General features: G+C 57.2%; 1 protein-coding gene across 3 annotated transcripts in view; it reads right to left on the bottom strand.

Annotated features, from left to right (window-relative positions):
* RPS6KA1 (ribosomal protein S6 kinase A1) overlaps positions 1 to 24,387 on the bottom strand; it is a 38,102-nt gene extending 13,715 nt beyond the window's left edge. Inside the window, exons 1-13 of one of the 3 annotated variants that reach the window (XM_018056454.1) lie at positions 24,163 to 24,387; positions 17,968 to 18,012; positions 9,263 to 9,379; positions 8,899 to 8,980; positions 7,008 to 7,088; positions 6,748 to 6,827; positions 5,009 to 5,115; positions 3,997 to 4,034; positions 3,514 to 3,656; positions 3,028 to 3,098; positions 2,626 to 2,714; positions 1,598 to 1,662; positions 1,235 to 1,337 (exon numbers count right to left, since the gene is read on the bottom strand). In XM_018056454.1, coding sequence (XP_017911943.1) covers positions 1,235 to 1,337; positions 1,598 to 1,662; positions 2,626 to 2,714; positions 3,028 to 3,098; positions 3,514 to 3,656; positions 3,997 to 4,034; positions 5,009 to 5,115; positions 6,748 to 6,827; positions 7,008 to 7,088; positions 8,899 to 8,980; positions 9,263 to 9,379; positions 17,968 to 18,012; positions 24,163 to 24,225 — 1,084 coding nt within the window. In that variant the 5' untranslated portion in view covers positions 24,226 to 24,387. Of the gene's footprint in view, positions 1 to 1,234; positions 1,338 to 1,597; positions 1,663 to 2,625; positions 2,715 to 3,027; positions 3,099 to 3,513; positions 3,657 to 3,996; positions 4,035 to 5,008; positions 5,116 to 6,747; positions 6,828 to 7,007; positions 7,089 to 8,898; positions 8,981 to 9,262; positions 9,380 to 10,231; positions 10,417 to 12,143; positions 12,252 to 17,967; positions 18,013 to 24,162 lie in introns of those variants that run through there. The other 2 variants (XM_018056459.1, XM_018056451.1) reach the window with 2 other exon arrangements.

Raw genomic sequence — 27,354 nt, 5'->3', positions numbered from 1 at the left:
AAGCCCTCACATCCACCACCTGCCCAGGCCAAGGCACTCTATCCATTCCTGGAGGCCTCCTTGTGTCTGGTCTGCCCCTTCAGGCCCATCTTCTCTGCAGCAGCCAGAGGGGGGGCTCCAATCACAAGTCTGTGCCCTATCTGTACCTTTCCTCTGCCCTCGGCCTAGCCCAGGCGGTGAGGTGCTTGTGATCTTAGCCTCCTTTCCCGCACTCCACAGCTCAGCCACGCCCAGCTTCTCAGATCCTTAGAGGAGACTCTAAGCCACTGGACGTGCTGTTCCTGATAACTAGACAGCCATTCCTTGTCCATCCTCTGAGGCTCAGCTCACACACTGTCCTCTGAGAAACCTGGCCTCACGCTGCTCCTCCAGCCCGGTGCCCCTGTTAAGCTGCACTTGCCGAGCTGCCCGGAGCTGACTTTGTCTCTCTCCCACTACAGCCTGAGCCATATGAAGGCGGGGCCTGGGTCTGACTTGTTCACCATCAATCCCCGCATGGCTGGCACACTAAGGGACCTGGTACATACTTGTCAGATAAATAAAGATGGGACAGGCTGCTCGGAGAAGTGACAAGTTCCCTGACATCAGAGACGTGCAAGCCACAGTGAGAAAAGCACCCCTCTGGTAAAACCTGTCCCTCTAGGAGGCCTTTCGGAACACTCCTCCCCAGTATGTGGCCAAAACACTAGGATTTACCAAGTTCCCTCTCAGAAGCCCCTCCTTGGCTTCTATCTGTAATCCCATGGACTGAGTGGGTCTGCGGCTAAGTCGGTGTTCCGATGCGTCACCGAAGCCCGGTTGTCAGAGCAGCCAAAGCTAATTCCCACGCTTGCCCCTGACCTCTGGGCACCGTCAGCCCTGCTCTGCCGGACCGTCCCCACCTCGCGTGATTGCCAGGTCAGATTCCTCACCCTTGACGTGAGTGGGAGCCTGATGTCTGGTCTTTCCAGTGGGCTGAAGGTGCCCGGGGCCAAGGGTCCTGACTTTTCTATTGTGGCCCACTCACTCACTCACTCCCACCCCCTTGCCCAGGCACAAAGAAGCCCATAGAGCCCCAGAGCGGGACCGCCAGGCTGAATGAGACAGGGACAAAGAGTCAGAGACTCCCCGCCTGTCTGCCCACACACCTGGGCCTGCTCAGCCCTCAGGGCCCCTGCACCCCAAGAGGCCCCTGACTCCCCGCTTCCCTCCTGGGGAAGGGAAAGCCCAGGACAAAGTCAGACGAGGGACGCACCCTTGGGCGTGCGGGACGTGAACTCAGTGTCAAAGTAGAAGGTGTCATCAGGTTGTGCCACGGCCGGCTTGAAGGGTGGCTTGATCTCACGCCGGTACAGCTTCTGCAAGGTGGGGTGGGCGCCCTGGTTACCTTGGCACCCCCACAGCCCGCCAGCAGCCCCACGCAGGAGGAGGAGTCAATGGCCTGGACGGAGCACAGGCTATGCAGACAGGGCATAACTGCTCGCCCTTGGGAGGCCAGCCCGTGCCCTCAAGGCTACACTGTCGCCTCTGCTTCATGTCGGAGGCGCGAGTCAGCAGAAGCCCCCTCCCACCACAACCGAAGCCCTGCCTGGGGCCCAGGGTGGACAGACTCACTCACATTCCAGTCAATGGTGGAGTAGAAGACGTGCCGCTTGATCTCCTCTGCCCCATCAGGGCCGGAGCCTGCAAGAGCCCAGATGAGGGCCTGCCTCAGGGCGTGCCAACCCCAGACAGCCGCCCTGGCCTCCGAGCGGCTGCGCCTCACTGGGGTCTCGGGCCAGGGGCTCAGCTCACGCCACCCCAAGTCCATCCAGCCATCATCCCGAGGCCTACAGACCACTCAGCATTTTCCACTTTCTGGAGCCTCTTGATGATCAGGCTCCCATGTACTGATGGGAGGACGGTCCAGAGGGGAGAAGCTAGACAACTTGTCCAAGGCTAAAGTTGGGACAGGTCAAACCTTTCCTGAGACCTGCAGGGGGTTCCCACCTCTCCCAACCCTGCACCAACTTAGGCCTCATCTCTGCTGCTCTTAGCCCATCACCTTTGTCAGCCACCAGACAGGCTCTCCCTCCTTTCAAGCCCAGACGCCTGGATGGGACCTTACAAAGCTGGTCAAGGTCCAGGTGAACCCGGGAGCCAAGGAGCCAACACATACTGAGCAGCTACTACAGGCACATTCATGTGACTTCATTTAATCCGCGAAGCTTGAGACCATTGTTCCTGGTGGAGACAAGGACCTCAGGCTCCTGGGGGAGATGTCAACTGCTTTGGGTCACTCTGCTCACAAACAGCACTCATCCGACCACAGTATCTGTGGAGGGACCACCGCGTGCCAGCAGTGGGGTCCCGAGCCCCTGGCGCCTGAACTCGTGGCCCTTCTTCTGAGCCAGCAGCCTTGGCGGAGGAGCCGTGCCGGCCTCTGTCCTCATCCCCAGGGGGAGTGGAGATGACTCAGTTCCTGCTTTCCCCCAGACACAGGTCACCCCCCCCGCCCCACACTCCACACATGGGGCCAGAATGCAGGGTGGCCGCCGGCATTGTCTGCCCACACAAAGGACAACGGCTCCTTTCAGCCCCAGATGTGGCCCCGTGGCCTAGGCCACAGCTGTACCCGCTCCCCTCCCCTGGGCTGGGGCTACTTACCAAGCCGGTTGGCAGGATTCCGCTTGAACAGGGCCCGCAGGAGGCTCTGGGCTTCCGTGCTTAGAAACTGGGGCATGCCTAGCTTCGCCCTGCAATGGCCCCCGGGTCTCGTCAGGGTTGAGCTCCGCCCCAGAGGCCCCGTCTCACCTCCCGCCTCTGTCCACGTCTCATTTCCAGCTCAGTCCAGACAAGCCGTCCACTAACTTCCCTCCCAGAGACTCAGGATTCTCCACCCACAGGCCCCTGTGGGTGAACAGGGGGCCCTAGCAAAAGTGCGGCACTCAAACCAGCGGAGCGTCTCGCTCTTGGAGGATGTGAGGATAGGTGCGGGGTGTTAGTCTGGCCCCCAAACGAGGCCAAGAAGAGGAGACACCTGGAGGTGTCAGAGAGGCTGGAGCTTACTTCAGAATCAGAGTCATAGTCTCCTTCCGGTCCTTCCCCTGGAAGGGCAGGGAGCCCGTCAACATCTCAAACTGCAGGGAACAAGGATCCGTTCAGGCTCTGGTCCCGCCCCTCAGGCCCCCCACCTCCTCCCACCCGGGCCAGCCGCTCAGCCCCCTGCCCAGGAGGTCCACCTGGATCAAGAACTGTGTGTGTCCCTCCCCTCTCCATCAATCAGACCACCAGGAACAGAACTAGGGGCCTGAGGTTGGGGAGAGGCCCAGTATGGGGCAGGGGGCACCCCAGGTGGGGCCAAGCCCGGAATCCTTCCAAGGAAGGAAACTGCAGCTCAGAGGAGTGTGAGGCCAGCTTAGCTATGAGAGGACAAGAGAAGAGCCTTAGAGACCAACAGACACCCTCCCCTGACCCGGTGCCCCACAGGTGGGGAAACTGAGCCCCAATGCCTGGGCTGGATGCTGGGTGCTTTACCCCTGCCTGGGCACTCACCATCAACACCCCATAGGACCACCAGTCTGCACTGTGGGTATGGCCCTGGCGGTTGACGACCTCGGGGGCCATGTACTCCACCGTCCCGCAGAAGGAATAGGCCTTCTTCTCATGATCGATGGCTTCCTTGCTCAAACCGAAGTCTGTGGCAAGAAGCACAAGTGGACACACCTTCAGGACCCCCTGCCTTCCTCGCTGCCACCCCTGCACACCCATGCCCCCTTGCCCAGAGGCCTGAGGGCATCACCGCTATGGTACTCAGGAGGAAGCCGAGGCCCAGAGGGGTGAGATGGTCTGCTCAGCATTACACAGTGGGGACCTGGGATTCAAACCCAGGTCATGCCAGGCCTGGACTTTTTGACCACTTCTAAGTGCCTGGCACAGCCTCTCAGGATAAGCAGATACCCTAGCCCTCAGCCCAGGTCCATCTAGAGCCCATCCTGCCCTCCCCTGAAACCGGAGGGGCAGGTGCCCTCCACTCACCAGTGAGTTTGATGTGGCCTTCCTCATCCAGAAGGATGCTGCAATGGAGAGAGGGGGTCAGGGCCCCTCAGGGGGTCGTGGGCCTTTGGTGGGGTCAGGTGACGCCACGGGTCTGTAGGGGCTGGGCTCAGCCCAGGGAAGCTGGCCCACCAGGTCCGGCTGATGAACGGGTGGGTGGCGCAGGGACCGGTGGTGCCGCACAGGAGTGTTGCCTACCTTTCCGCTAATTCTTGAAACAACTGTGTGAGGTAGGTACTTACATGGCCCCATTTTAATGATGGGGAAGTTAAGGCCCAGAGAGGTTAAATAACTCCCTCAGTCAGAGAGTTAGGAGGTGGCAGAGATTAGATTTGAATTCAGGTCTGCCTGACTCTGCGCTTCCCCGGTGGCTCAGATGGTAAAGAATCTGCCTGCAATGCAGGAGACCCAAGTTTGATCCCTGGGTCAGGAATATCCCCTGGAAAAAGGACTGGCTACCTACTCCAGTGATCTTGCCTGGAGCATTCCACAGACAGAAGAATCTGGTGGGCTACAGTCCAAGTGGTTGCAAAGAGTTGGACATAACTGAGTGACTTAACACTTTCACTTTTCACTTTCTGCCTGACTCTAAAGCCACATCTCACTCCACATAAGCACCTGCCCCTGGCTCCCAAGTTACCACTTGAGGATATTTAGATGTTAAGGAAAATTCTACAGAGAGTCATATCAAGGAAGGGCCTTTAACGGTGGCATCTCAGATGTCATACTGGATTAGCAAAAAAGATAGGCAACACCCAGGCACAGAGGTACCTGGTGCTTGGTGATGGCAGCCCTAGTGATGAGGCAGCCCCCCAGGCGAGCCTGCCACCACCACTCTGCTCCACCCACCCGTTCTGGGGGCAACCCAAGAGAGGGGGACTTTCTCAGGGGGAGTCCCCCTCAACCCCCTCAGACTGGCTGTGCTCTAGAAGAGGCTCCTGGGGCCTGCCTCTGCACACCCTAAGGAGCTGGGCAGAGCTGGGCCTTCACTCACTTCTCAGGCTTCAGGTCTCTGTAAATGATGCCTAGACTGTGCAGGTGGTCCAGGCCCAAAGCCAGCTCGGCCAGGTAAAACTTCACATCCTCCTCCGTGAACATAACCTGCAACAGGCGGGAGGGGGCTTCAGCCGGGATCACCCCTTTCTCAGGAGCTGGGGCACTGGGCAGTCAGCAGCTTCCCCGTCCTCCTCAGAGATTCCATACCCCTTCTCTTTATGAAGGGGTTTGAAGAATGAACTGACTAATATGCAAGTCGCTCATGGTAGCATTGAAAGGCACATAGGGAAAGGCTGGAGGCAGCTCAAGGGTCAAGCAGTAAACTGAACTGTCTCCTTCCCACATAACGGAGTGCTATGCCAGCCATGCGGGGTTCCCAGGTGGTTCAGTGATGAAGAATCTGCCTGCCAAGCAGGAGACACGGGTTCAGCATCTGGGTCGGGAAGATCCCCTGGAGGAGGGCATGGCAACCCACTCCAGTATTCTTGCCTAGAAATTCCCATGGACAGAGGACCATGGCAGGCTACAGTCCATGGGGTCGTGAAGAGTCAGACACGACTTGGCAACTAAACAACAATGCAACCATAAACTAGAACAAGGATCCCTCCATACGGTGGACGGCTACAGATCCATCGCCAAGATAGAGGCGCCAAGTCACTCCAAAACCCCCTGCCATAAAGAAAGCAGAGTACGGTATATATAGAACGGTATCCTGCATGTAAGAAAGTAGGGGTCAGGATTCAGATCATACATTGAATTGGTTTGTATTTTTTTCCCAAAGAAACATGGGAAATTTAGAAAAGAAAAATGTTTACCTAGACGAGGGGGTCGAGAGGGCTGGGGTGGGAGGAAGACTTCTCAATGGATATTTTTCTTCTCAGTCATGTATTATCTATTCGATCATTCAAACAGCATTTTAAACATTTGAAAACTTTGGTTCTCTTCTAAAATTTAATTTGTATTACTGGTCTCATTTTTATATCTGGCTCAAATTCTTATATGTGAGTTCAAAAGCCTTTTGGTTAACAGCACATAATCCTAAAGAATCCAGCTTTCCAGGTGGATTTGGGCTTCTCCGAATCCTCATAACCCTGCCCAGGGAAGCCCTGAAAAAAATGGAAGTGAAGGGGTTTCCCTGGTGGTCCAGTGGTTAAGAATCCACCTTGCAATGTTAGGGGCACAGATTTGATCCCTGGTCTGGGAAGATCCCACATGCCTTGGAGCAGCTAAATCTGTGCACCACAACTGCTAAGGCCAAGCTCTAGAGGCCACGAGCTACAACCACTGAAGCCCATTCACCCCAGAGCCCGTGCTCCACAATGAGAGAAGCCATCACAAGGAGAAACCCAAGCACTGCAATGAGTCACAGCCCTCACTTGCTGCAACTAGGGAAAGCCTGCGTGCAGCAATAAAGACCCACCACGGCCAAAAAATAAATTAAAACTCTCAAATAAATAAATCTTAAAAAAGGAAAAAAAAGAAAAAGAAGCAAGGAGGTGAAGAGGTGAGAGCCACGCTTGGGTTCCTGGAATCAGGGCAGGATCACATCCTGGGCCTGATTCTCCTCACCCATCTCAGGGAACTCTCAGAAGCTCTGCCAGGGCATGGCCTCTGTCCCAGAGTGGGTCAGGGAATGCTGGGCAGGCCTGGGGAGTCCCAGGTGGAGGCCTCACTGTCGCGCCAGCTCCATCCGGGGCCCTGGCAGGGGGTGTCCGGGTGTCCTGGGTGTCAGCTCACCTCTTTAGAGAGCCGGGTGAAGAGGTCCCCGCCGCGCAGGAAGTCCAGGATAAGGTAGAGCTTGCCCTCGGTCTGGAAGGCTGGGGAAACGGGAAAAGGCCATGGAGGAGCCAGCTGCGCCCTGGGCCTTGTCCCTGCGCCTCAGCTCCCTTGGTCTGCCAGGTGGCAGATGGGGCAGTATACAGGGGAGGCAATAGCCCCCCAGCAAGGGCAAAGGCTGGCAAGTGGGGTGCGAGGTCAGCGAGGGTCTGTGGTCTTACCGTAGTGCAGCTTCACCACAAACGGGTGGTTTACGTCAGCCAGGATGTCTCTCTCCATTTTGGTCCGAACACGGTCACGCACTGGTCAAAGGAAGAAGGGGCTTACCAAAGGTCTGGCCACCCAGCACAGCTCCGCCCCTAGCCTTGGCTAAGAAGGACTCTCTTTTCTACTTGTTGCTCATGTCTCTCGGCAGTGCCCAAGACTGGCCCTTGGTGCCCTGCCCATCTCTCTAGCCCTGTCGCTAGCTGTGCCCCAAGGGGCCATTCGATCCAGCCAGTCTAAGTAACCTGTTCCTTGTGTGCCCCCAGCCTCTGCCCCTGTGGCTCCCCCTGAGATGCCTTCATCAGCCCCTTCTCCATCTGGCATAAAAATCTCCAGTTCCCAGACTTCCCTGGTGGTCCAGTGGTTAAGACTCTGCACTTCCACTACAGTGGGCGTGGGTTCGATCCCTGGTTGGGGAAGTTCCACATGCCATGTGGTGTGGCCAAAAAAGGCAAGAAAAAAAAACCCCAATTATAGCTGGGGGCAGACTCCCTGGGCATGAATTTCAGACTCGTGGGTCTGAGCAGGCACCTCACCCTTTTTTTTTTTTAAGAATAAAAGTCCCTAGGCCATTCTGATCATCAGCAGATTTTCCTCTGACTCAGTTCAGGCACTCTCTCCTCCAAGCTGAGCTGGAGCCCTCTGGACTCTTGCTCTATGTCCCCCTTCAGAGCACCTTTCACCTTCTTGTAATTTTCTTGCTTCCCTCACCAGACAAGGCCGGGACCATGCTGGATTAACTCCCCTCATCACTGCTTCCCAAATACACCTATCATTTTTCAAACTATTAATATCGCTCTACAGTTCTGTTCAGGCATAGTTCCTCCCTCCTGGGGTGTCTTTCCTCTATGCTTTCAGTCTGGGGAGAAGGCCTAACTCACCCTCTAAAGGCACAGCTCACCTGGCTACTCCCATGGAAGCCCCTCCCGTGTGAGGCTGAAACCCAGATTCTCCTGGGTCCCAGCACCAACTGCACCAGCCTGTGGGGTCCCACACCCCCTCCCTCATCCCAACCTGGGAGCCACTCACAGCATCTTTCTCCTCCCATCATCCCTCCTGGGGAAGGATTCCCATCCCTACCAGGCTGGTCTTAGAGCACCACAGCTAAGTCATCCTACAGCCAGCCCACTGTGCCCCCAGGAACCCAAGGCCAGTACCTCCTATTCTGCCCCCACCATCCTAGCTGGGGCCCACTCCTCCTGGTCAGTGGGACCAGCCTGGTCCCCAGGCTGATCAAGGAGTCACTGTCCAGTCCAAAGCCCACCTGCAACTACCCTCACGCCCTAAGTCTGGGAATTCTAGACGTGGGCTCAGCTCCCTTCTGAACCTCTCCATCCATCTCTGGGGCCCTGCCTTGACTCACCCTCTCCAACCTGCCCAACTGCCTCGTTCCCTGGGTTCTCTCCTCTCCTCTCACACTCTCTTCCACGCTGAGAGGTCTCCCTCAGACTCTTCAAGCATCATGAAGCAATTCTGCTCACAGAATGCTTCTGCCCAACCACGGAGATGCCTGATATCTGAAGCCCTTGCCCCCCCGCCACCAACACACTGCACTCACCCCCTGCCTCCTGCCAGATGTCCTTCAGCTACAGACAGGGGCACTTGGCTTAGGGGGGTGGGAAGAGGTTAATCCCCGGAAGTCTTTTCTTCTGAATGGATCCTGTCTTTGCCATCAGGGACGGTGGGAGAGAAGGAGGGGCTGAGAACAGGCCTGTTTCTGTATCTTCAGACCGGGTATTCCTGGTGAGAGAACTGTCTCTCCCATCAGACCCAAGGGCCCTGAGAGCTGGTGTCCTCTCTCTATCTCTGCCCAGCCTGAGGCTCTGCGGCGAGGTGCCCTCCACTCACCTTTCAGCGTCGCCTTCTTGAGTACCTTCATGGCGTACAAGTGCCCACTGTCAGGTCGGGTTACCTTTCGTACCAGGAAGACCTTAGAAGGCATTGGGGTGGGGGTGGTGAGGGGGAAGCAGAAGAGAAGATGGGCAGGGGGCTGAACCTGCCAGCTCGCATGCCCCAGGTCCCAGGCTGACCTCCAGCTTCCCTAAACACCAGGTTGCCCTTGTGTTGCCCCTGGGTACTACAGTGACCTCTCTCCTCCTCCCCTCAGACCCGTCAACCCTTGCCCTCTGATCCTTTGAGCTCCAAGGTGGTCCCCCCACCCCTACTGTGACATGACCAGTGCCGCCCTCCCAGCTATGGGCTCGGGACTCACTTTGCCAAAGGATCCCTGGCCCAGGACCTTGAGGAGCTCAAAATGGGATGGGTCGGCCTTCTCTGAGCCAGCCTTGACATGGTGTGTGATGGAGATCTCCTTGAGAACGCCCTCATCCTGATGGAGGAACAGAGCTGGTGAGCACGGTGGGCCCCATCCAGGTCAGCACAGGGCATGGCCCCCCATCCCGAGATCCTACTCCCGCTGGATCTCAGCAGACAGGGTCCTGCAGGCCCAAGCAGCCAGCTACCCTGGAAAATGGGGCCTCCCAGTTCATCCATATCAAAACCCGGGGAGGGCCAAACCACCAAGGTGCCGGGTCAGGCGAGCTCGTATTGCTCCTGCTGCTCCAGCCTGGTCAGGCCCAGAGGGGTGCCCAGGCAGGGCCGGGCTGAGCCAATGCCAGGCTCTGACTGAGGCCTACAGACCTGCCCCAGGTCCTCCCTGGGAGGCTCCCCTCCCGCAGCTACAAAGGTTTTGGTTTTGCCACAATAGGAAGTCAAGTTTGCTCGCGTACTGGAAAGGCACAGCTGGGCTTTTGTTTCTGGCCAAGATGGAAGATGGGCTCTCTCTGGTAGAAGGACAGGGCTAAGACACACAAGGACACAAAGTCGCCACCTCAGACTCCCCCTAGCAACCCAGTAAGTGCCGGCCTGGGGTGGGGGGAGCAAGACCGGAGACTCTCTGCGCCACCCTCTGACACTTCCTTCACACAAGTCTACTAGAAACTCCTGCCAGTCCCAGATGTTCTGGAACCCCTCTGCTCTCCCTCCAATCTGTGGATACCACCCTGGAACCCGGAAGCGCCTCCTCACTTTCCCAGGAAGCAAGGCTGGACAGGGTCTAGTCACCCAGGAGGGTCAGGCATGGGCAAGGAGAACCCAGAGCCAGCTGTTTCCAAACTGGTTACCAGGGCACCTGTTCCAGGGACCACCGTCAGGCCAGGCCCAGACATCTGGGCACACTCACCGAGTCCTGCCTGGGGCCAGGGCCAGGGCCAGGGCCGGGGGCAGGCAGGGAAGTCTGGCTGATCCTGGGCCGCTGCTTCCTGGGCAGCCAGGGGAGCAGGGCCCAGAGCCGCAGACGGGGCGGCTTGGGATCCTGCTCCATGCGCCCGGCAGGGCCGAGGCACCATGGCAGGAGCAGGCAGCGTCCGGGGCTGCTGCGGAGGTGGCCAGGCCCAAGGCGGATGTGCAGGGTGAAGGCGGGGGCTGGGCCAGCCCAGGGCCACCAATCACTCAGGGCCTGTGGTTTCCCAGCTCCCTTACCACGCTCCCTTCCTCTCTCTCCCCCACCCTCCCCATTGCCGGAGGGCTGCCCTCTGGCCCTCCCCGCCATCCTCCCTGTGGGCCTGCAGAGGGAAAGCCCCATATGCCAAGCCAGCTGCTGAGGAGGAGACAGGTGCCCAACAGGCAGACACAGGGACCAGACATGTTCAGGCAGATGAGGAGGGATACCCAACAGGCAGAGGCAGGCTCCCTACAGGTGAAGACAGAGGAAGGCACACATCGAACAGATGGGTAGGAGAGTCCCCGTGCCCAGCAGGCTGGGATGCACGGGGCCATGCACCCAACGGGAAGGAGGTGGGAAGAATACACTTCCAACGGGCAGAGACAGATGGGGACGTGTACCCAACACACGGAGGAGGCAGGAAGGGACTCACACCCAACAGGCAGAAGTGGACAGGGACTCACCTACCATGGAGAGGCAGATGGGGGGGACACATTCCAACAGGCAAAGATAGATGGTGACATGTACCCAACAGGCAGAGACAGATGGGGATCCAACAGGCAGAGGCAGATGGGGGCTTGCATCCAACAGGTGGAGACAGATGGGGAATGTACTCAACAGGCAGAGACAGAAGGGACACGACACCCAGCTATGTGACATGGACCCAACAAGTAAAGACAGGCGCTCATGGAGTGGAGACAGACAGGAAGCCAACAGCAGAAGCAGGAGGGCAGCGGTCAGAGGCCCAAGGAGGCTGACATACACCCAGGGCAGACACACAGGCACCCAGAGGGTCAGACCCTGGACTTGAGGGAAAGAGCTCTGGGTTCTTGCTGGTCCAGCTGGGGGAACGTCACCTGCAAAACCCCGGCATTTGAGAGAGAGCAGTCTGGTACCTGTGGCCGACTCATCTCTGAGGAATTTCATTTCTTTGGGCTTTCCGTCCCATGCCAGGGCCTGAGAGGGGCCCAGGATCAAGTCACTAGACGGAGACGGATTACACTGCTGAGTGTAATCTGAGGACTCTGACCCTGACCCAGACAGATATCCCAAAGCTGTCATGCCCCACTTCAGGAATCAGACACTGAGCCCCACCGGACAGCGCCTCCCCCAGGCTCACAGTGAACTGCTGGCAGAGCTGGCTCAGACCCAGGTCCTCTCCCTGGCAGCCGCCTGGCCGGGGGTCAGCAGGCCTCAGGGGCCAGGAAAGGGAGGGCGGGGAAGTCAGCCAGCGCCACGTCCTGCCGAGCCAAGCCCGCCCCCTCCCTCAGTACCAGGGAGAGTCTGGGGACTTCTCCCTCTAGATGCTGACCCTCAGAGACGCCTCCCTTGAGGGACCCTGAACAGCCACAGAAACTGCAGTCACGAAAAACTGCAGGTCACTCAGGCCCCTGAGAGGAACCCAGTAGGTGGGACAGGCAGAAAACCTGGCTGAGAGGGGCTGGGGAGGGCCAAGACCACACAGCAACACCGCCCCGCCCCGTCCTGAGGTCTGAGTCTCCACCGCTAGGTCTGCCTCTGACTGAGAACCGTCCCTGGGGACAGAGGTAGTCACCCGGAAACCCCAGGGCACACAGCCACCCCCAAACCCATTCCTGGCGCAGAGTCTTGGTGACAGACACCGCTGGAGGCTGGCCAAGCCTCTGCTCACCTTTCTGGGGCAGGGGCGTGAGTCTCTCTCAGCCCTGGGGAAGTCTGCTGGGGTCTGCATGGTGGTGGGGCCCACGCCTATGGCCAGAGAGCCTGGCTACTCCCCTCACTTCTGCTTTTGCAACTTTCCTGGCCCAGAAGGCAGGGTCCCTGACCCCCTCCTTCTCACTTCCCCCTCTGCCGGGAGGAGGGACAGAACATGGGTAAGGCTCCCCTGTGGAGGAGGGGACACCGTAGACCCCAAGCCCACGACTCCAGGGTGGACCCAGAGAGATCCCGCTCCTCATCTCCTCTGAGCCTAAGGAAAGGAGAGTGGGACACAGACAGAAGTCACAAGGAGAGGCGGCAGTGACGCAGGGGACACCCTCTACCTGCAAACACCTCCAGGAGAGAATGGGGGCAAAAGGCTGCAGGGCCACCATCTCTGACAGTCCGGCCCAGAGCATGGGCGTTCCTCCCACTGTGGTGACCTTCCCGTGGCTGGGCCCACCCAAAATGGCAGCCCACAGAGCAGGCGCGATTGCACTCAGCGCTGCCCTGAAGAAGCCGGTCAGCCCAGGGCCCTGAGGTGGGGGCGGTGGGAGAGCGGGAACAGTGCAGAAGGCATGGACCTCACAGGTAGCCATGAGGCAGGGGGAGGCCGGGCCCGGCCCTTTGCCACATGTCCTCACCACATCACTCACCCAGTACCCTCACAGGAACTGACACACACAGATGCATGCAGTCCGCTGATCGGAAACCATTTCCACAGACATCCCTTCTGTGGAAACACACCCCCACGTACACAGAACTTCCCCTTCCAGTCTCCACAGAGCCCCTGACAACAGTCTGAGGACGGCCTGCTGGCTGTTGTGCAAGATGCTTCCTTAGACTGAGGCCTCTCATTGTACTCCAGCTTCTTCTGGAGGGCCTGGGGTCTGGGGTTGCCCTGAGAGCCCCAAAGCTCTCTGGGTCCAGTACCAGCTACGCCCCCTGCCCCGACTCCTCACTACCCCTGTATCCTTCAGAAGCAAAGGAAGGCTCCCCATGGCTGGCAGGGCACAAGAAGGGGCAATAGGAAGGAAACTGTCTCCAAACTGCCTGCTGGAGGGGTGTATGCAGGGCCTGGGAGCCGCCGGTGGCAGCAGCGGGGAGGACAGCACCAGACCCCACCCCCTGGTCGTGGCCCCATTCCCCCCATAGATACTTCCTCTTATTTACTTCCTCCCACAAGGCAGCTGGAGAGAAGCCCAGAGCGCCCCCCCGCTCCTCGCCGCCCCCGCTACCACACTCCCTGCCTGATCCCTGGCCTGTAGGGTCCCCATCCCAGGCCTCCCTCCAGCAGCTGCAGCCCAAGCCCACCTGCTGATCTCTGGCCCTAACGGACATCAACAGCCCCGCCCCCAGCTGGCAGCATCTGCAGGGCCTCCCAGGGGTGCCCCCTCTCATGGGGCAAACATCCCCAGACACCTCTCCCGGCATGCCTCTGGGCAGTGGGTCCACAGTTCCCAGGCCTCCTTGATAGGCGAGCTGGCCTTGGGCCCGAGGCCAGGACTGGTATGCAGTGACAATGAGAATTGTGCCTCTTAACTGAGCATTTATTGCAGGAACCCATTCTTTCCTTCGGCTTTTATTGGTGTGCATTCTGCCAGGCTCGGGTGTCCTACTCCAAGGGAAGTGCTGTCATCCCATTCCAGAGAGGAGGAAACCAGACTCAGACAGAAAGTGACTTGCCCAAGGCCACATGGCCAGAAAGGCGGACAGCTCGGGACAAAATCGAAGCCTACAGGCCGAAGCATTTCATCATCACCCTCCTTGCGAGGCTGCCAGCCTGCATCCCCTCTGGACATTACTCACAGCTATGGGCCCCCGGCTGTGTCCCCAGACCAGTAGCCAGACACTAGGAGGCGCACGTGTTAAGGAAGTCTTCAGCCTTGTCCTCAGGCAGCTCCCCGAAACACACACAATAACGACACGGAAGCATGGTGTGCAACAGCGCAGGCAAAGAGCTGGAGGTGCCCACAGGTTCTCACTACCTGCCCGGGGTAAGATCTGGGAAGATGCGACAGTCTAGCTGGACCCTGAAGATGAACAGGAGCTGGCCAAGCAGAGAGGAGGAAAAAAGACACTCCATATAGAGAAAGACCAGCACGGAAAAGAGGCCTGAGGCCAGGAGGGCAGGGTGGGAAGTTAAGAACCGTCTACTCATTTGTTCCCGTGCAACCCTCACTCCCTATCTAAGCCTCAGTTTCTTCTGTAAAATGTTCGCACCCTCAAAAGGTTGTTTTGAGAAGCAAAAATGGGCCACAAAGATAAAGGGATGTGGTAAACAGAACTCCCTGAACAGCAAGGGCTTTCTTACTGCGGCAGGGGCTCTTCTGGGCAGGCTGAAGGGACAGAGTCCACGGGTCTCAGGTGTTGAGAGGGTGGAGGGTGAGGGAGCCTTCCCCGGCCAGTCCCAGGGAAATTCCCCCCCAACACCTGAGACTCCCAAGGCTCCCCGAAGTCCACAATCACATCCTGCCTCAGCTCCAGCCAGGGGAGCATGAGGGATCCGGGAGGGATCAGGGTTTCATAAACAGGAAGAGAGGAGGGGAGGGGGGGAGACGCTCAGCTCTCAAAATAGACCTGCAGGCGCTTCCAAGGGGTCCAGCTCCGGAGATAGCCAGGGAGGGGGCCTGGGGTGCCCAGTCCACCTCCAGGAAGGGAGGGAGGGTGAATGGAGCCCCAGCATGCCTGAAGGACCAGGTGCACATGGGGAGCTCTCATCCTAGACTGCAGTCCTCTCTACAGCTGCTAAAACCCCAATCCCTTCTTCTGCCTGAAACGGATCAAATAAACAAGCATTAAACACCAATATGATGTCTCAAACACTGCTGGATGCTCCAATTTATGCACATCACGTTCCCTCCTTCTGGGTGGCCCTGACGGGTGGACTCTATTCTCCTTTTACAGAAGAGGCATCTGAGCCTCCGAGGGGTAAAACAACTCGCCCAAGGTCAGCTGGCAAATAAGAAAGAGGAGCAGAATTTTGAACTCAGAGAGCTTGCCTCTCCTCCAAGTCAGGCCTCTCCTCCCCCTGGAAGGCCCACTTCTCTCTCCAGCTGCCCAAATCCCGGCTTTCGAGGCCCAGGCAAACGCCAGCTCTGCGGGGAAGGTGACCTGGTGCCCTACAGCCCACGTTTCCTCTTCTGCCACACACAGCAGTGCCCGTCCGTCTGGTCCACCCTCAACCTTGAGAGTGGATGCTACTGGGTTCCCTGAGACGTGCTCATCTCATCATGCCCCAGAGAGGCAGGTAGGAAGGTGGTATATTTCACTGCCCACTGTCAGGCCTGGCACTGAATGGAGGTTCTATGTGCCCACAGCCTGTTCCTCCCCATGACTGCACCCACCACACAGCTTTCTTGTCACCACCCTTCCCCAATGCTGAGAACTCCCTGAGGGTGGGGTGTTGACTTCGTTTTGGGATTCCCAGTGCCATGAACATGTGATGATGCAAAAGATAAACCAGCTCCTTCCACTGCACAAAGCGACGAGGTTCTGACCACAGGCTGAGCGCCCCCTGGTGTGCTGAGCCCAAAAGTGGGCACTGGGGATGCTACGAGATTCTGCAGCAACAGAGAAGGTGAACGAGCAGGTGCCGAGTAATGACGGAAACTGCGCTCACGGGGACGCAGTGCTCCTCCTCTTCAGCACTCAGTGTGTCTCCTGGGCTGGGAGGAATGTGGGTTCTGTGGTCAAGCAAGACCTGACTTCATTGCCCATTAGCGATCTGACCTAGGGCCTCAACTTTCTCATCTGTAAAATGGGGAGAGTAACAGTTTCTACCTCTGGGGATGTTATGAGAACCAAATGCAAAGCTCCTGGTATGGCACTTTCTCTCCCTTAATGTAGCATTCAAGGCTCTCCCTGCCCCATCCATGTCCAGCCTCGTCTCCCTTCCCACCCCAGGATCTGCTCCAGAAGCAGGAAGGAATCACAGACTTGGGATCAAAAGTAGTTTGTCCACCTGGGTAAGTGCTTGTCCTCTCTTAACCAGCCCCTCTAGCTCTGAGGTGAGAAGCTGTACTCACCACCAGTTCCCTCAAAGCTGCAGGCACCTTTGCAACCCCTAGAACTACAGCCCCAAAATCTGAACATCTGGATCTTCACTGGAGACCTACAGTCCCTTCATTACTAGGCAACCAGGAGCAGCTACTTGGTGGGAAGAGATTCTCCCACAGGAGGCTGAGACATGGGGCTGAGACAAGTCAAGGGGCCCAGTCCACATGACTCGGCCTGGCCTTTGGTGACCCAAGGTTGCCATAGTAACAAAAAGAGGAGGGGTGGGAGCCTACTTTTGTTGGCCTGCCCTACCCCAGGAAACTCGGCTCCCTTATCTTAGGAGGCTGAGTCAAGACAAACATCAAGACCAGCCCTCAGTCTATCTCAAAGGTCGGGCTTATGGTCTGGTACCTGAGCAGACCCAGGCCAGAAGGGCGCGGCCACTAACCGGCAGTGAAGCTGAGCAACACAGCCAGGCACTCAGGCTGCCAGGACTAAAGCTACTGTGTGCCAGGCAGCTGCTCTTCTATCTGTCCTTCACGTCACTCCTGAGAGGTAGGAGGCAGGCACCATTATTCCCATTTTACTGCTGAGGAAACTAGACTCAGAAGGGAGAAGCTTCAGGTCAAATGGCGATGGTGGAGGCAGGACCAGAACTCAGGTCGGCTCTACCGCCAGAACTCAGGCCCTGTCCTGCCTGGCGGCTTCCACAGCCCCTCCCCAGCCAGCAGCTCTGCGACCTCACAGCGCCTTGAGAACTAGGTGAGGCCATTCCCAGCACGGCGATGAGAAAGTCCAGGCCAGACTGTCCCCCAGCCTCGCAGTGCTGTCAACACACAAAACCAGCAACAGGCCCTGGGGGCTGAAGGGACGGACCCAAGGGGAGCAGAGAGCGCAGAGCTGAGGGAGCCGGCCTGGGAGGGGGCCTGAGAAATGGCCTGTGTGCCCCACGCCAGGCACTGGGGGCTGAAGGGACGGACCCAAGGGGAGCAGAGAGCACAGAGCTGAGGGAGCCGGCCTGGGAGGGGGCCTGAGAAACGGCCTGTGTGCCCCACGCCAGGCCCTGGGGGCTGAAGGGACGGACCCAAGGGGAGCAGAGAGCGCAGAGCTGAGGGAGCCGGCCTGGGAGGGGGCCTGAGAAACGGCCTGTGTGCCCCACGCCAGGCACTGGGCCCTGGTGTCACTGGAGGCCACCAGGCTCCCTCCAGCACCAGGTGCCATGCCCTCGTCAGGCCCAGTGGACTTAAGCCTCTCCCATCACCCCTTCACCCTCTTAATACAGTCAGCCAAGCCACCACGAGTAAATAAGCAGAGGAAGCGTCCTGGTCTGGGGGACGGGTAAACCTGAGTTCTAGCCTGGCTTCTGACCCTGTCTGGGCCATAGTCCACTCCCCTGAGGAACCAGAAGGCTGAAGCGAGTAATCCTGACACACGGGGCTGCCTCGAGCATCAGGTGGGCCCAGGGAAGGACTTGGGCTTCCCTGGTGGCTCAGTTGGTAAAGAATCCACCTTCAACACGCAGTTCAATCCCTGGGTTGGGAAGATCCCTTGGAGAAGGGAACGGCTACCCACTCTAGTATTCTGGCCTGGAGAATCCCATGGACTGCATAGTCCACGGGGTTGCAAAGAGTGGGATATGACTGAGTGACTTTCACTTTCAGAGAAGGAAGGCTGAGCTGGGCCAGGGGGCCTCACACCTGGGCGGGACAAGGTCAGTGCCTCCTTCCTTGTCCACTCCAGGCAAACAGTCACTCCACCCCTGACGATCCCTAGCTCCGGTGCTAGGGCCTGGCCCTTACCTTGGATGGCTGGAGCCCAGCTTCCTCCCCTGAGGCTTGTCCATTCTGGAAAAGAGAGGAGAGAGTGGGGAACACTGTCAGAACTTACCAGAGTGGCACAAAGCAAAGAGAGACCCTATGGGGCGCCCCGGCCCTTGGATGCTCCCAGTGGCTAGAGGGGCCCTGGAGGTGGGGGCGGGAGTTCTGGGAGGGGACAGGCCTCAAGCCTCCTGCAATCGCCCCAACTCAGGCAGCCCGCTTTGGGCACCCCTCCCATGTTCTCTGCCTAGAAAACATCTCATCTTTGAAGGTCCGGCTCAAATGCCACCTCCTCCCAGTGAGAAGGAAAGGACTATGGGTGTGTGCCAACTAACCAACTCAAGAGGCCTCAGTTTCCCAATCCGTAACATGGGTATTTACATCTACCTCCCAGAGTTGATGCAAGGGCTGAAGGACATAAAGTCTGGGAGAGTGTCCAGCCCAGAAATGCTCTGGCCCTGCCTGCTCTGGGACCCCTCTCCATCCTTGCAGAATCACTGCTACTCCCTATGAACCTTCATTTTACCACTTATCACAATGCAGGGACTACTGACTCATGGGCCATGCGTGCTAGCTAAGTCACTTCAATTGTGTCCAACTCTTCGCAACCCCATGAACTGTAGCCTGCCAGGCTACTCTGTCCGTGGGATTCTCCAGACAAGAGTATTGGAGTGGGTTGCCGTTCCCTTCTCCAGGGAATCTTCCCCACCCAGGGATTGAACTCACGTCTCTTAGGTCTCCTGCATTGGCAGGCAGGTTCTTTACCACTAGTGCTACCTGGGAGCCCCTCCTAATAAACGGGGAGTCCTGGGAGGCAGAGATGAGGCTTTCGGTGCTAACAGCTGCTCTCTTCCGCGCCCCTGCTGCACACGGCACTGGCTTTGGTACCTCACATCTGTGGCACCATTAAACCCTCCTGACCTGGGAGGTAGGCCCGGCTCCCATTTGGCAGAGAAAGAAACTGAGGTGCAGAGAAGCCTAGTGACGGCACCTAAGCCACAGTGCTCCTCAGCGGGGATTCAAAATCCGGTCTCTGACACCAGGAGGTGCTCAAGAGACTGAGGAAGAGGAGCCCAGCGCCCAGCCAGGGCAACAGAGATGCAGGCATGGCAGCTCACCCCTGCACAGTCCTCCAGACCCCAGACTTCACCCTCCGCTGGGTGCTGTCCACCCTGGGTATACCACCCCTTTCCTGTGTGATATGAAGTGAGTAACCTACCCCATCTGGGCCTTGGGAAGCTAAAAGGAGCGGTCCCCAGCCCTCATGCGCAGCAAGAGTGTGGAGAGACCAGGAAGACCCAGGACTTTGGACCAGGGGCCAAGTCCACAGGGCAGCTGCAGTCTTGTTGGCAGCAGCGGGCACAGCTGTGCTTTCCCCATTATATAATCTCCCTGCTCCTGGAGCAGCACTCCCTCCCAGCCAGTCCCTGGACATCCTGCCCCTTGAACCCCCTTAATGCCCCTAATCCTCCGCAGGGGCCAGCGTTCTGAGGCTCCACCATACGTGTTCTCTCTCAGGAGCTTGGGGAGCAGGACCGGGTGGAACCAGGCCTGAGGGGAGGAGGAGGCGTGAGGCCTTCGTAGACGGAGTTACACTTCACCCAGCAATGCAGACTCTTGACATAACCCTGGATGGTAACAAGGGCCTACACACCAGCCTCCCCCATTCTAAGCCCTCACCCTTCCTAAAACTCAACTGCAACCATTACATTTGAGTGACTCCCCTGGTCACTCACTCACTCCTTACTGAGAACTTTCTAGGTGCCAGGCCTCAAACTCTTCCACGGCTTCCCACTGCCTGTGGGATAAAGTCCCAGCTCCTTGGTATGGCATTCAAAGCCGTCATCTCCAGCTCCCACAGGTGATTAATGTGGGTTCTGGAATCTGACCTTGTGGGTTCAAATTCTGGTTTCTATCACCTGCATAACCCTGAGGTTACTGCATTTCTCAAAGCTTCAGTTTCCTCATCTGTGAAATGGGGATAAAAGTAATGTACCTCACTGGGTAGCTTTAAGAAGCAAGCAAAATAGTGTCTATAAAATAGATACATCCAGGGACGTCCCTGGTGGTCCAGTGGGCCAAGACTCTTCACTCCCAAAGCAGGGGGGCCCAGGTTCGATCCCTGGTCAGATCCCACATGCCACAACTAAAGATCCCAAGTGCTACAACTAAGATCTGGGACAGCTAAAAAAAAAAAAAAAAAAAAAAAAAGTACAGCTGGCATATAACTGGTCCACAAACAATCACCATTATTACTATCCCGATTTTGGAGCTAAACTGAACAAGCTGAGACCCTGAACAGACCAGCTTGTCCCCAAGCATTCGCACGGTGGCTCCTTCTACCAAGAAAGTCTTTCCTGCCCAGTCACTCCAGCACACTCCTGGTCTTCTTTGAGGACCTGGTTAAATGTCTTCTCCTCTGTCCATACAGCCTTAAGTCCTTTCCTCCCTCCTCTGGGCCTCACAGCACCGAGCAAACCTCAGATTAACTCAGGGAGGAGCCACAGCTTGTCCGGTATTGTCTCCTTGGCACCCAGCTCAGGGTCTGGCACATAGCCTGTCAAATGAAACCTCAAACCAGCAAAGCAAGCAAGGAGGCCAGAGTAGGTTCTATTCCTCCCATTTTTCAGATGAGGCTCAGAAGAGCTGAGTGACTTAACTGTGGCCTCTCTGTTAGCAGGTGACAGACATGGGGCTATGACCCAGAGTCACGTGAATCCCCAGCAAGAGAGAGGAGGAGGTGGTGGGTGAACCCAGAGGTGGGCGCTTACAGGGCAGTATCTTGGAGGATTCAGGGAGCCTGTCTGGCTGCCTCCAGTCCCGGGGTCTGGCTTGGGTACCATCCTCATGGAACGCCCAGGCCTGTAAGAGCTGATGCACAAGGTCTCTAGGGGGAAATGGGCGGCCCTGGAGAGAGCACTAGGAGTGCAGAGAGGACCACAGGTGACCTTCCCCTTGAAAGCCAGGGTCCTGGGAAGACAGGGCGCATCTGCCCTTCCGGACTGACTGTTGTACAGAGGGTGGAAAGAGCACAGGTCTGCAGCCACAGAGACAGAGCCCCTGCTGCCGGCTCCGCCAGCCACTCGCTCTGAATGTGTCTGTCACATTACTTCTCGAGCCTCGGTCTCCTCACCTGTACTAGGCGGGCAGGTCTGTCTTGTTCACAGTGGCACCCTGCTGGTTGGAGAAGTACTTGCCGCATGGTAAGTGCTCAATAAACACTTGCTGAATGAATGAATGAGGACAATGATACTGACCTTGCAGAATACTGAATGGAAGACCTTGTCTACGAGTCTACAGGAAAGGCCTTCTGGCCCCTTAGAGGGTGGAGACTCTCTCCTCCCGCTTCCTCAGAGAGCAATACTCATGGGCACAGCGACCAAGGGCCCCCAGGCCATTGCGCCCCCTCCCCAGAGGTCAGAGATGGGTTCCAATAAGCATCCTTCCTTCCCACCCAAGCCACTCTGTCTTGGGAAAAAAAGTGTCCGGGGCAGTGTCTGGAGAAGCTGGGCAGCAGATGGACAAAGACAGCATGTGCCCCATAGGCAGGAAGCAGCCCCAGGAGTTGGGTTCAGAGCCCAGCACTGGCAACTCTGCCCGCTGCTGGAAGCTGGGGGCCAGGTGCCAGGGCTGGCTGGCACTACTAGCCCTCAGCCAAGGCTGGACAGGAGAGTGTGCCAACATCCGGAGCCTCTCCTGGAGTACCTTCCACCTGGCCGGCTTGATCCCAGCTCTTGCCTGTCTTTAAGTCTCCCCCCTACTGGGTAGAAGACAGCGAGAGATCTGGATTCTAATTCTGACTCTGACATTAATTCGCAGGCCAGGTCCCTCTGAGTTCAGTTGTTCCATATGATGACAGGGGTAATACTCCCTACCCTGAGAAGCTGTTTGCAGAATTATTTGACTTTAATAAGGCCACCCTGGTGGAGTGCAGTGGACAGCACAGAGCAAAGCTCTGCACAGCAAGGCTGGGCCTGCGGCCACGGTTACTGAGTCCAGCAGGGCCAGGGGAAGGCCCCGGCAGGATCCTCACCCACACTTCCAGTGGGGTGGCTCCACCTGGGCCACACCCCAGACAAGGCCCTGCCTCTGAGCAGCCCATTCTCGGCAGCGTCACAGGGAGGGCAGATCCCAGGCCTCTGCCAAATGCCCTGCCAGCCCCTCGGCCTGCCTCCCTCCCGGCCAGGAGCCTGTACCTGCAGGTCAGGGTGCTGTATCACTTACGTGTCACCTGGGCTGAGAACAGCAAGGCCCTGTTCTCCAGTAAGAACCTGCACCCAACCCGCGCCCTGGCTGCCCCACATGGCTCCTGTTACCCAAACAATAACACCGAGTCGCCTGGCACTTCCATGGAGTGGGGAGGAGGAAAACGGGCAGCACTCCTTAGGCCTCCGTACCCTCTCAGGCCCAGAAAGCAGAGGCCAGAACCCAGCCCTGGCCAGTGGAGAAACAGAGGTCCAGAGAGGCTATGGACTGACTGAGGATCACACAGCAAATTCGAGGTGAAGCTCCTGGAGAAATCACAGCCCCCCTAAACCAAGGAAATAAGCCTGCCTTTTTTTCCTCTCAAAGTTCAGGTGCAGTAGGACTAAAACTGAATTGAGTTTCCTGTTTAAACCTGGTCCCTGCCTCAGGATTTCCCAGAGAAGCAGGAAGCAGTGCCCTGGACTGGGAATTGAATTTCTGGGTGTCTGCCTTCCCAACTAGTATAACCCACAGTAAGTCCCTCCCTGGCCTCTCCCAGTCCACCTTCCTCTAGGGAGGCCTAGGTCTCAAGGGTGTGCCAGGACAAAGGAATTTACCTCTGAGCACCGCCCCCAACCCCTTGTGCCCCAGTCCTAGAGGGTGGGCAGCCCGTGGCTAGGGGCTGCAGAGGGCCGTGTTCCTCAGTTCGGAGGGTGAGTCAGCGGGAGAACTTCTGAGCTGTGCAGGGCCTGTAAAAACCCCATGGCAGGGATCCCAGAGCAATTTACTCCAAATTGCGCCTTCAGGTTGGTTACCTAATCTTGCCGCGCCCACCCTCCAATAGCCAGTGTCAGCGGTGACCATCCCTTTAAAGGGGCAGCACACTCCGGGTGCTGGGGACCCAGGATCCTCACTCAGCTCCCAACCAGCGGCCCTGAGGGGCAAGGCACTTGGTGGTTGCCCCAGGTAAGAGAGGGCAGAGGAAGGGATCTAAGTGGGGAGGGGTCCAAGCCCCAGCCAGAAGAAAATCACTTTGGGTCTCAGGCTCTCTGAGGTTTCCATCATCTCCCTCATATCCCCACATCCCCCCTGGAAAGGCAGTATCACCTACTGTCCTTCCCATAATGAGGCTGAGGGGAAAGTTTTCTCCATCTGCCAGTTCAAGGGCTTGACCTTGACCCTGGGGGGCACAGGAAGAGCGGGCCTTCTGCAAGGTTAGGGCCTAAACCACAGTATCCTCAGGAGGCAAAAGTTGCTTTTGGGAGAAGATAGGCAGGCAAAGGCCAAATTCCCTAGAGGCCCAACCCTTCCTATGGGAGGGGGCAGGAACCAAGGACCTCCTCATCTCCAGGAATAATTTTCTCAAAGGTCTAAGGACTTTTCCCCATTCTTTTCTCTCCAGCCTGGGAGAGGTGACACAGGCGTCCTCTGACCCTAGCCTGAAGCAAAGAAAACCAAGGGTTTCAGCCCCAGACGGGCAGAGTCACCCCAAATTCCACAACTGCGACGATCAAGAAGGGAATCCTTCTAAGGTCAGCAGCGGAGACGCCGGGAGCTCTTGGGGTAGGGCCGCTGTGAGACATCAAGAAGTTGGCAGGGGGCGCGGGGGAGGGGGGCTCCCATGACCCTCGTCTCGTGGAATCCAAGACATCTGGCATCCCAGCCCAGGTCCGTCTGCCCTAATGAAGGAACCTCCGACGGCTCCGGGTACAGGTCCCAGGTGTGTATGGGGTGAGGCGGGGGTCAGATCTAAGCGCAGCACAGGATTCGCTCTCCGGGGTAAGGGGCTTCCTCGGGGCTTGGCAGAAAGGTCCCTCGCGCACACACACACGGGGCATTAGGGGGTGGAGCCGGAGACGAGGCTGGAGACCGGAGGGCACTCGCGTCCTCGCGGGCGCCCGCCAGGCTACAGCGGCGCCGCGAGCCGCCCCGCCCCTGCGGGGACTCGGGCTTGCCGGCCGCCGGCGCCCGTCCCCCGCCCAGCTCACTCACCTCCGGGTCCAGCGGCACCAGCTCCATGAGCGGCCAGGGCTCCTTGAGCTGGGCGAGCGGCATCGCGCCGCCGCCGGGCCGCCCGTGCTCCACCGGCGGCCAGAGCCGCGCCGCCTCCTGGGTTCTGAGGTCCCAAGCTCAGCGGCCCCAGCGACCCCTTCCTCCCCGCCGAGACCCTCTTGCTCTGGCTGGGCCGTCCGCCGCCGCCGCCGCGGCACTAGCACTTCGGCTCCCTCCGTCACCCGGCGCCGCCGCGCCCATTGGCTACCTGCGCGAGGGGGCGGGGACAGCTAAGCCCCGCCCCAGCCCCCGCGGCGCGGCATTCCCAGGGAGGACCCCCGCCTCCGCCACGCCGGGAGTGAGGGCCCCGCCTCCACCGTGAGCCCCGGGCCCACGCTCCCCTCCACCCAGGAGAGGCCCTCCTGGCTCCTCCCTCCCAAGCCCGGTCCCCGGGGCCCAAACCTCCCCACACTCAGCTCATTTGGAATAGCTCCCCAGATGCCCCCTCTCTCTCCAGCGGGCCTGTACCCCCTTATTCCCTTTACCTCCCCTATCTCCCATCAAACCACCGCCCCCCCCAACTCCCAGTCACACCGAATGTCCTAGGCCTGACCCAGGGAGAAGCTGGAAAAGGAAAGGAGCCTGAGCCCTACTCCCCTCGTTGCGAGGCCCTAGGACACTCCCCGCATCCCACCCTCACACACCCCCAAAGCGACAGTGGGATCCCCTGCGCCCCAGCTCCGGGCAGGGTACGGATCTTCTTTCGCCACCATCAGGGCCCGCAGTGCCTCCAGACTGATATCTTAATACGTGTGCTTTGCTCTTTTCAAGCCATGTCTCTCCAGAATCTCTCCAGCTGCAAACCTGGCTCCGGGCTGATTTGGGTTTGTGCCCCCTCCGGGGAGGCTCCCAGGATCCACCGACACTTGGGCTGCACTTGTAGTAAGAGGCCAGGGAGAGGGATTCCCCCTGGAGGGACTCAGCCTCCATCTAAAGCGGTGTTCGGAGTCCAGGTGTGGTGAGATTCACCCCTGGAAGAGTGTAGAGATGGGCTTGCGGGTTTCAGGGAGGGGGAAGAATGGCCATTTGCAAAGCTGTTCTAAGGCAGGATTGTTTATCAGAGGTCTTCTGATCAGGCTTCACCAACTTATGACCTCCCGGTTTACACATCATAAAACAGCTTCAGAAAGTCACCCTCAGGTGACTTACCCGAGGTCGCACAGCAGGTTGGGAACGGATTATAGGACCTTAAAAACAGTCAATGAAGGTTTCTCCTGAATCCACATGCTCCCATTATTTCATGATTTTCCAAGGGTAGCACCTCAACTGTTGAAATGAATTGAGTTTTGAGTGGAAAAGACTTTGGAACCTAACAAATCTGGGTTGGAATCCTGTCCTTGCTACATCCTTAACGTTAGAAAACTCCTTTCGTGTCCCTAAACCTGTTTCCTTATCTGTAAAAAGGGAATCATGATTCCAATCTTTCTGGTATATCCTGAGGACTAGGTTTAATTCAATAAATATTTATGGGTATATATTACATGCCAGGCCCTCTTCTTGAGCATGTACTGTAAACCAGCCCCACTCCTAGCAATGAACAAAAGAAAATCCGTGTTCTCATGGAGGTTACATTTGGTCTGGTGTGCTTAGATGAATAATCACAGCTAACATTAACACAGCACTTACCATGGACCAGGTACTGTTCTAAACACTTCACCTGTAAATGCATTTGATCCTCACGACATCTTGATAAAGTAAGTGCTGTTATTACTCCAATATACAGATGAAGAAATTGAGAACAGAGAAGTTAAGCATTTCATTTGTTGGGTCCCTCCAATGTTACACAGCTAGAAAATGGCAGAGCTGACAGACAACCCTGGTAGTCTGGGCCCAGAGTTCATTCTCTTGTTCACTCACTTGGTTACTTCCCTGATGAGGGCCAAACCGGAGGTAACCTGGGCCAATGTTGGCACCTGTTATTATCATCAGCGTTAGTTATCAGTTGACCGGAGCCAGTTTCTGACACCCCAGCCCCTGCTGCTCAAGGATAGCGTTGTAATGTTTGGACCTACTTAGACTAAAAAATGGTTATTGTTTCTCTGAATTCAGATTTGATTGGGTATCCCATTGATTTGCTAAATCTAGTCATCCTACTCAGGACTCAGAACAGATTGCACACAGGTGCCGAATATCTGGCTGCAAACCAGTTTAAATAAGTTAAACTTGGGAAGACACACTGAGACCCAGAGAATAAGGGCAAAGGACTGGGTGAGGAAAATGAGGTGATGAATGGGAAGTGTGTAGGTGAAGGCAAAACTGGAATGATTTTCCCTTCAGTCTGCCCCCTTCCTGGAGCGGCTGTTCTTGTCCTTTCCCTTCTTACACGAAGGATTCCCTATCAAGTGCATCATCTCAATTTAAGGATCCAGTAGTGATTGTGCTTTCCTGTGAATATTTCATTTCCTGTGTCCTCTGAAAAGTATTGGAAAGGCAGCAGGTCATGATGGAAAAGGGAGCGGAGGGTGGGGGAAGGGACAGAGGACACCTGGGCCCTGCCTGGGAGCTTGGGCAGGTCAGCTTGCCATCATTGTAGTAGGGATGTTGCAGTCACTCAGCAGAGAGCTGTGGACATCAAGACACCAATCTATAGCCTACAATGTGCTGATCCCGCTGCAGCCTCAGCTCACTGCAGCCTCAGCTCACAGTTTTCTCCGTTTCTCTCCAGCTCCAGCAGTTCCCCTGACTGGAACTTTCCTGACTTTCCTGCAGTTCCCCTGCCACAGCGCCCTGTTCTTTGTTCTTAAAACTGTCTTCCATCGTCCTCAAGCCAGTTTATCTCCACAATCACTTCCTCCAGGACATCTTTCTTTACCTCCCTGTTATGGACAATGGACACTGCTCCTGAGTGCTCCTCAAGGTGTGAAAGTGAAAGTGTTAGTCACTCAGTCGTGTCCAGCTCTCTGAGACCCCATGAACTGTAGCCTACCAGGCTCCACTGTCCATGATGTTCTCCAGGACAGAATACTGGAGTGGTTTGCCATTTCCTTCTCCAGGGAATCTTCCCAACCCAGGGATAGAACCCGGGTCTCCAGCATTGCAGGCAGATTCTCTACTGTCAGAGCCACCAGGGACGTATACCTCAAGGTATACTTTTGCATTTGTTTTTGTGATTGCTTGATTAACATCTGGCTC

The sequence above is a fragment of the Capra hircus genome, chromosome 2, assembly GCF_001704415.2.
Source record: "Capra hircus breed San Clemente chromosome 2, ASM170441v1, whole genome shotgun sequence".
Lineage (NCBI taxonomy): Eukaryota > Metazoa > Chordata > Mammalia > Artiodactyla > Bovidae > Capra > Capra hircus.
The sequence above is the reverse complement of the archived record's forward strand: the minus strand, read 5'-3'. Positions and strand labels throughout refer to the sequence as shown.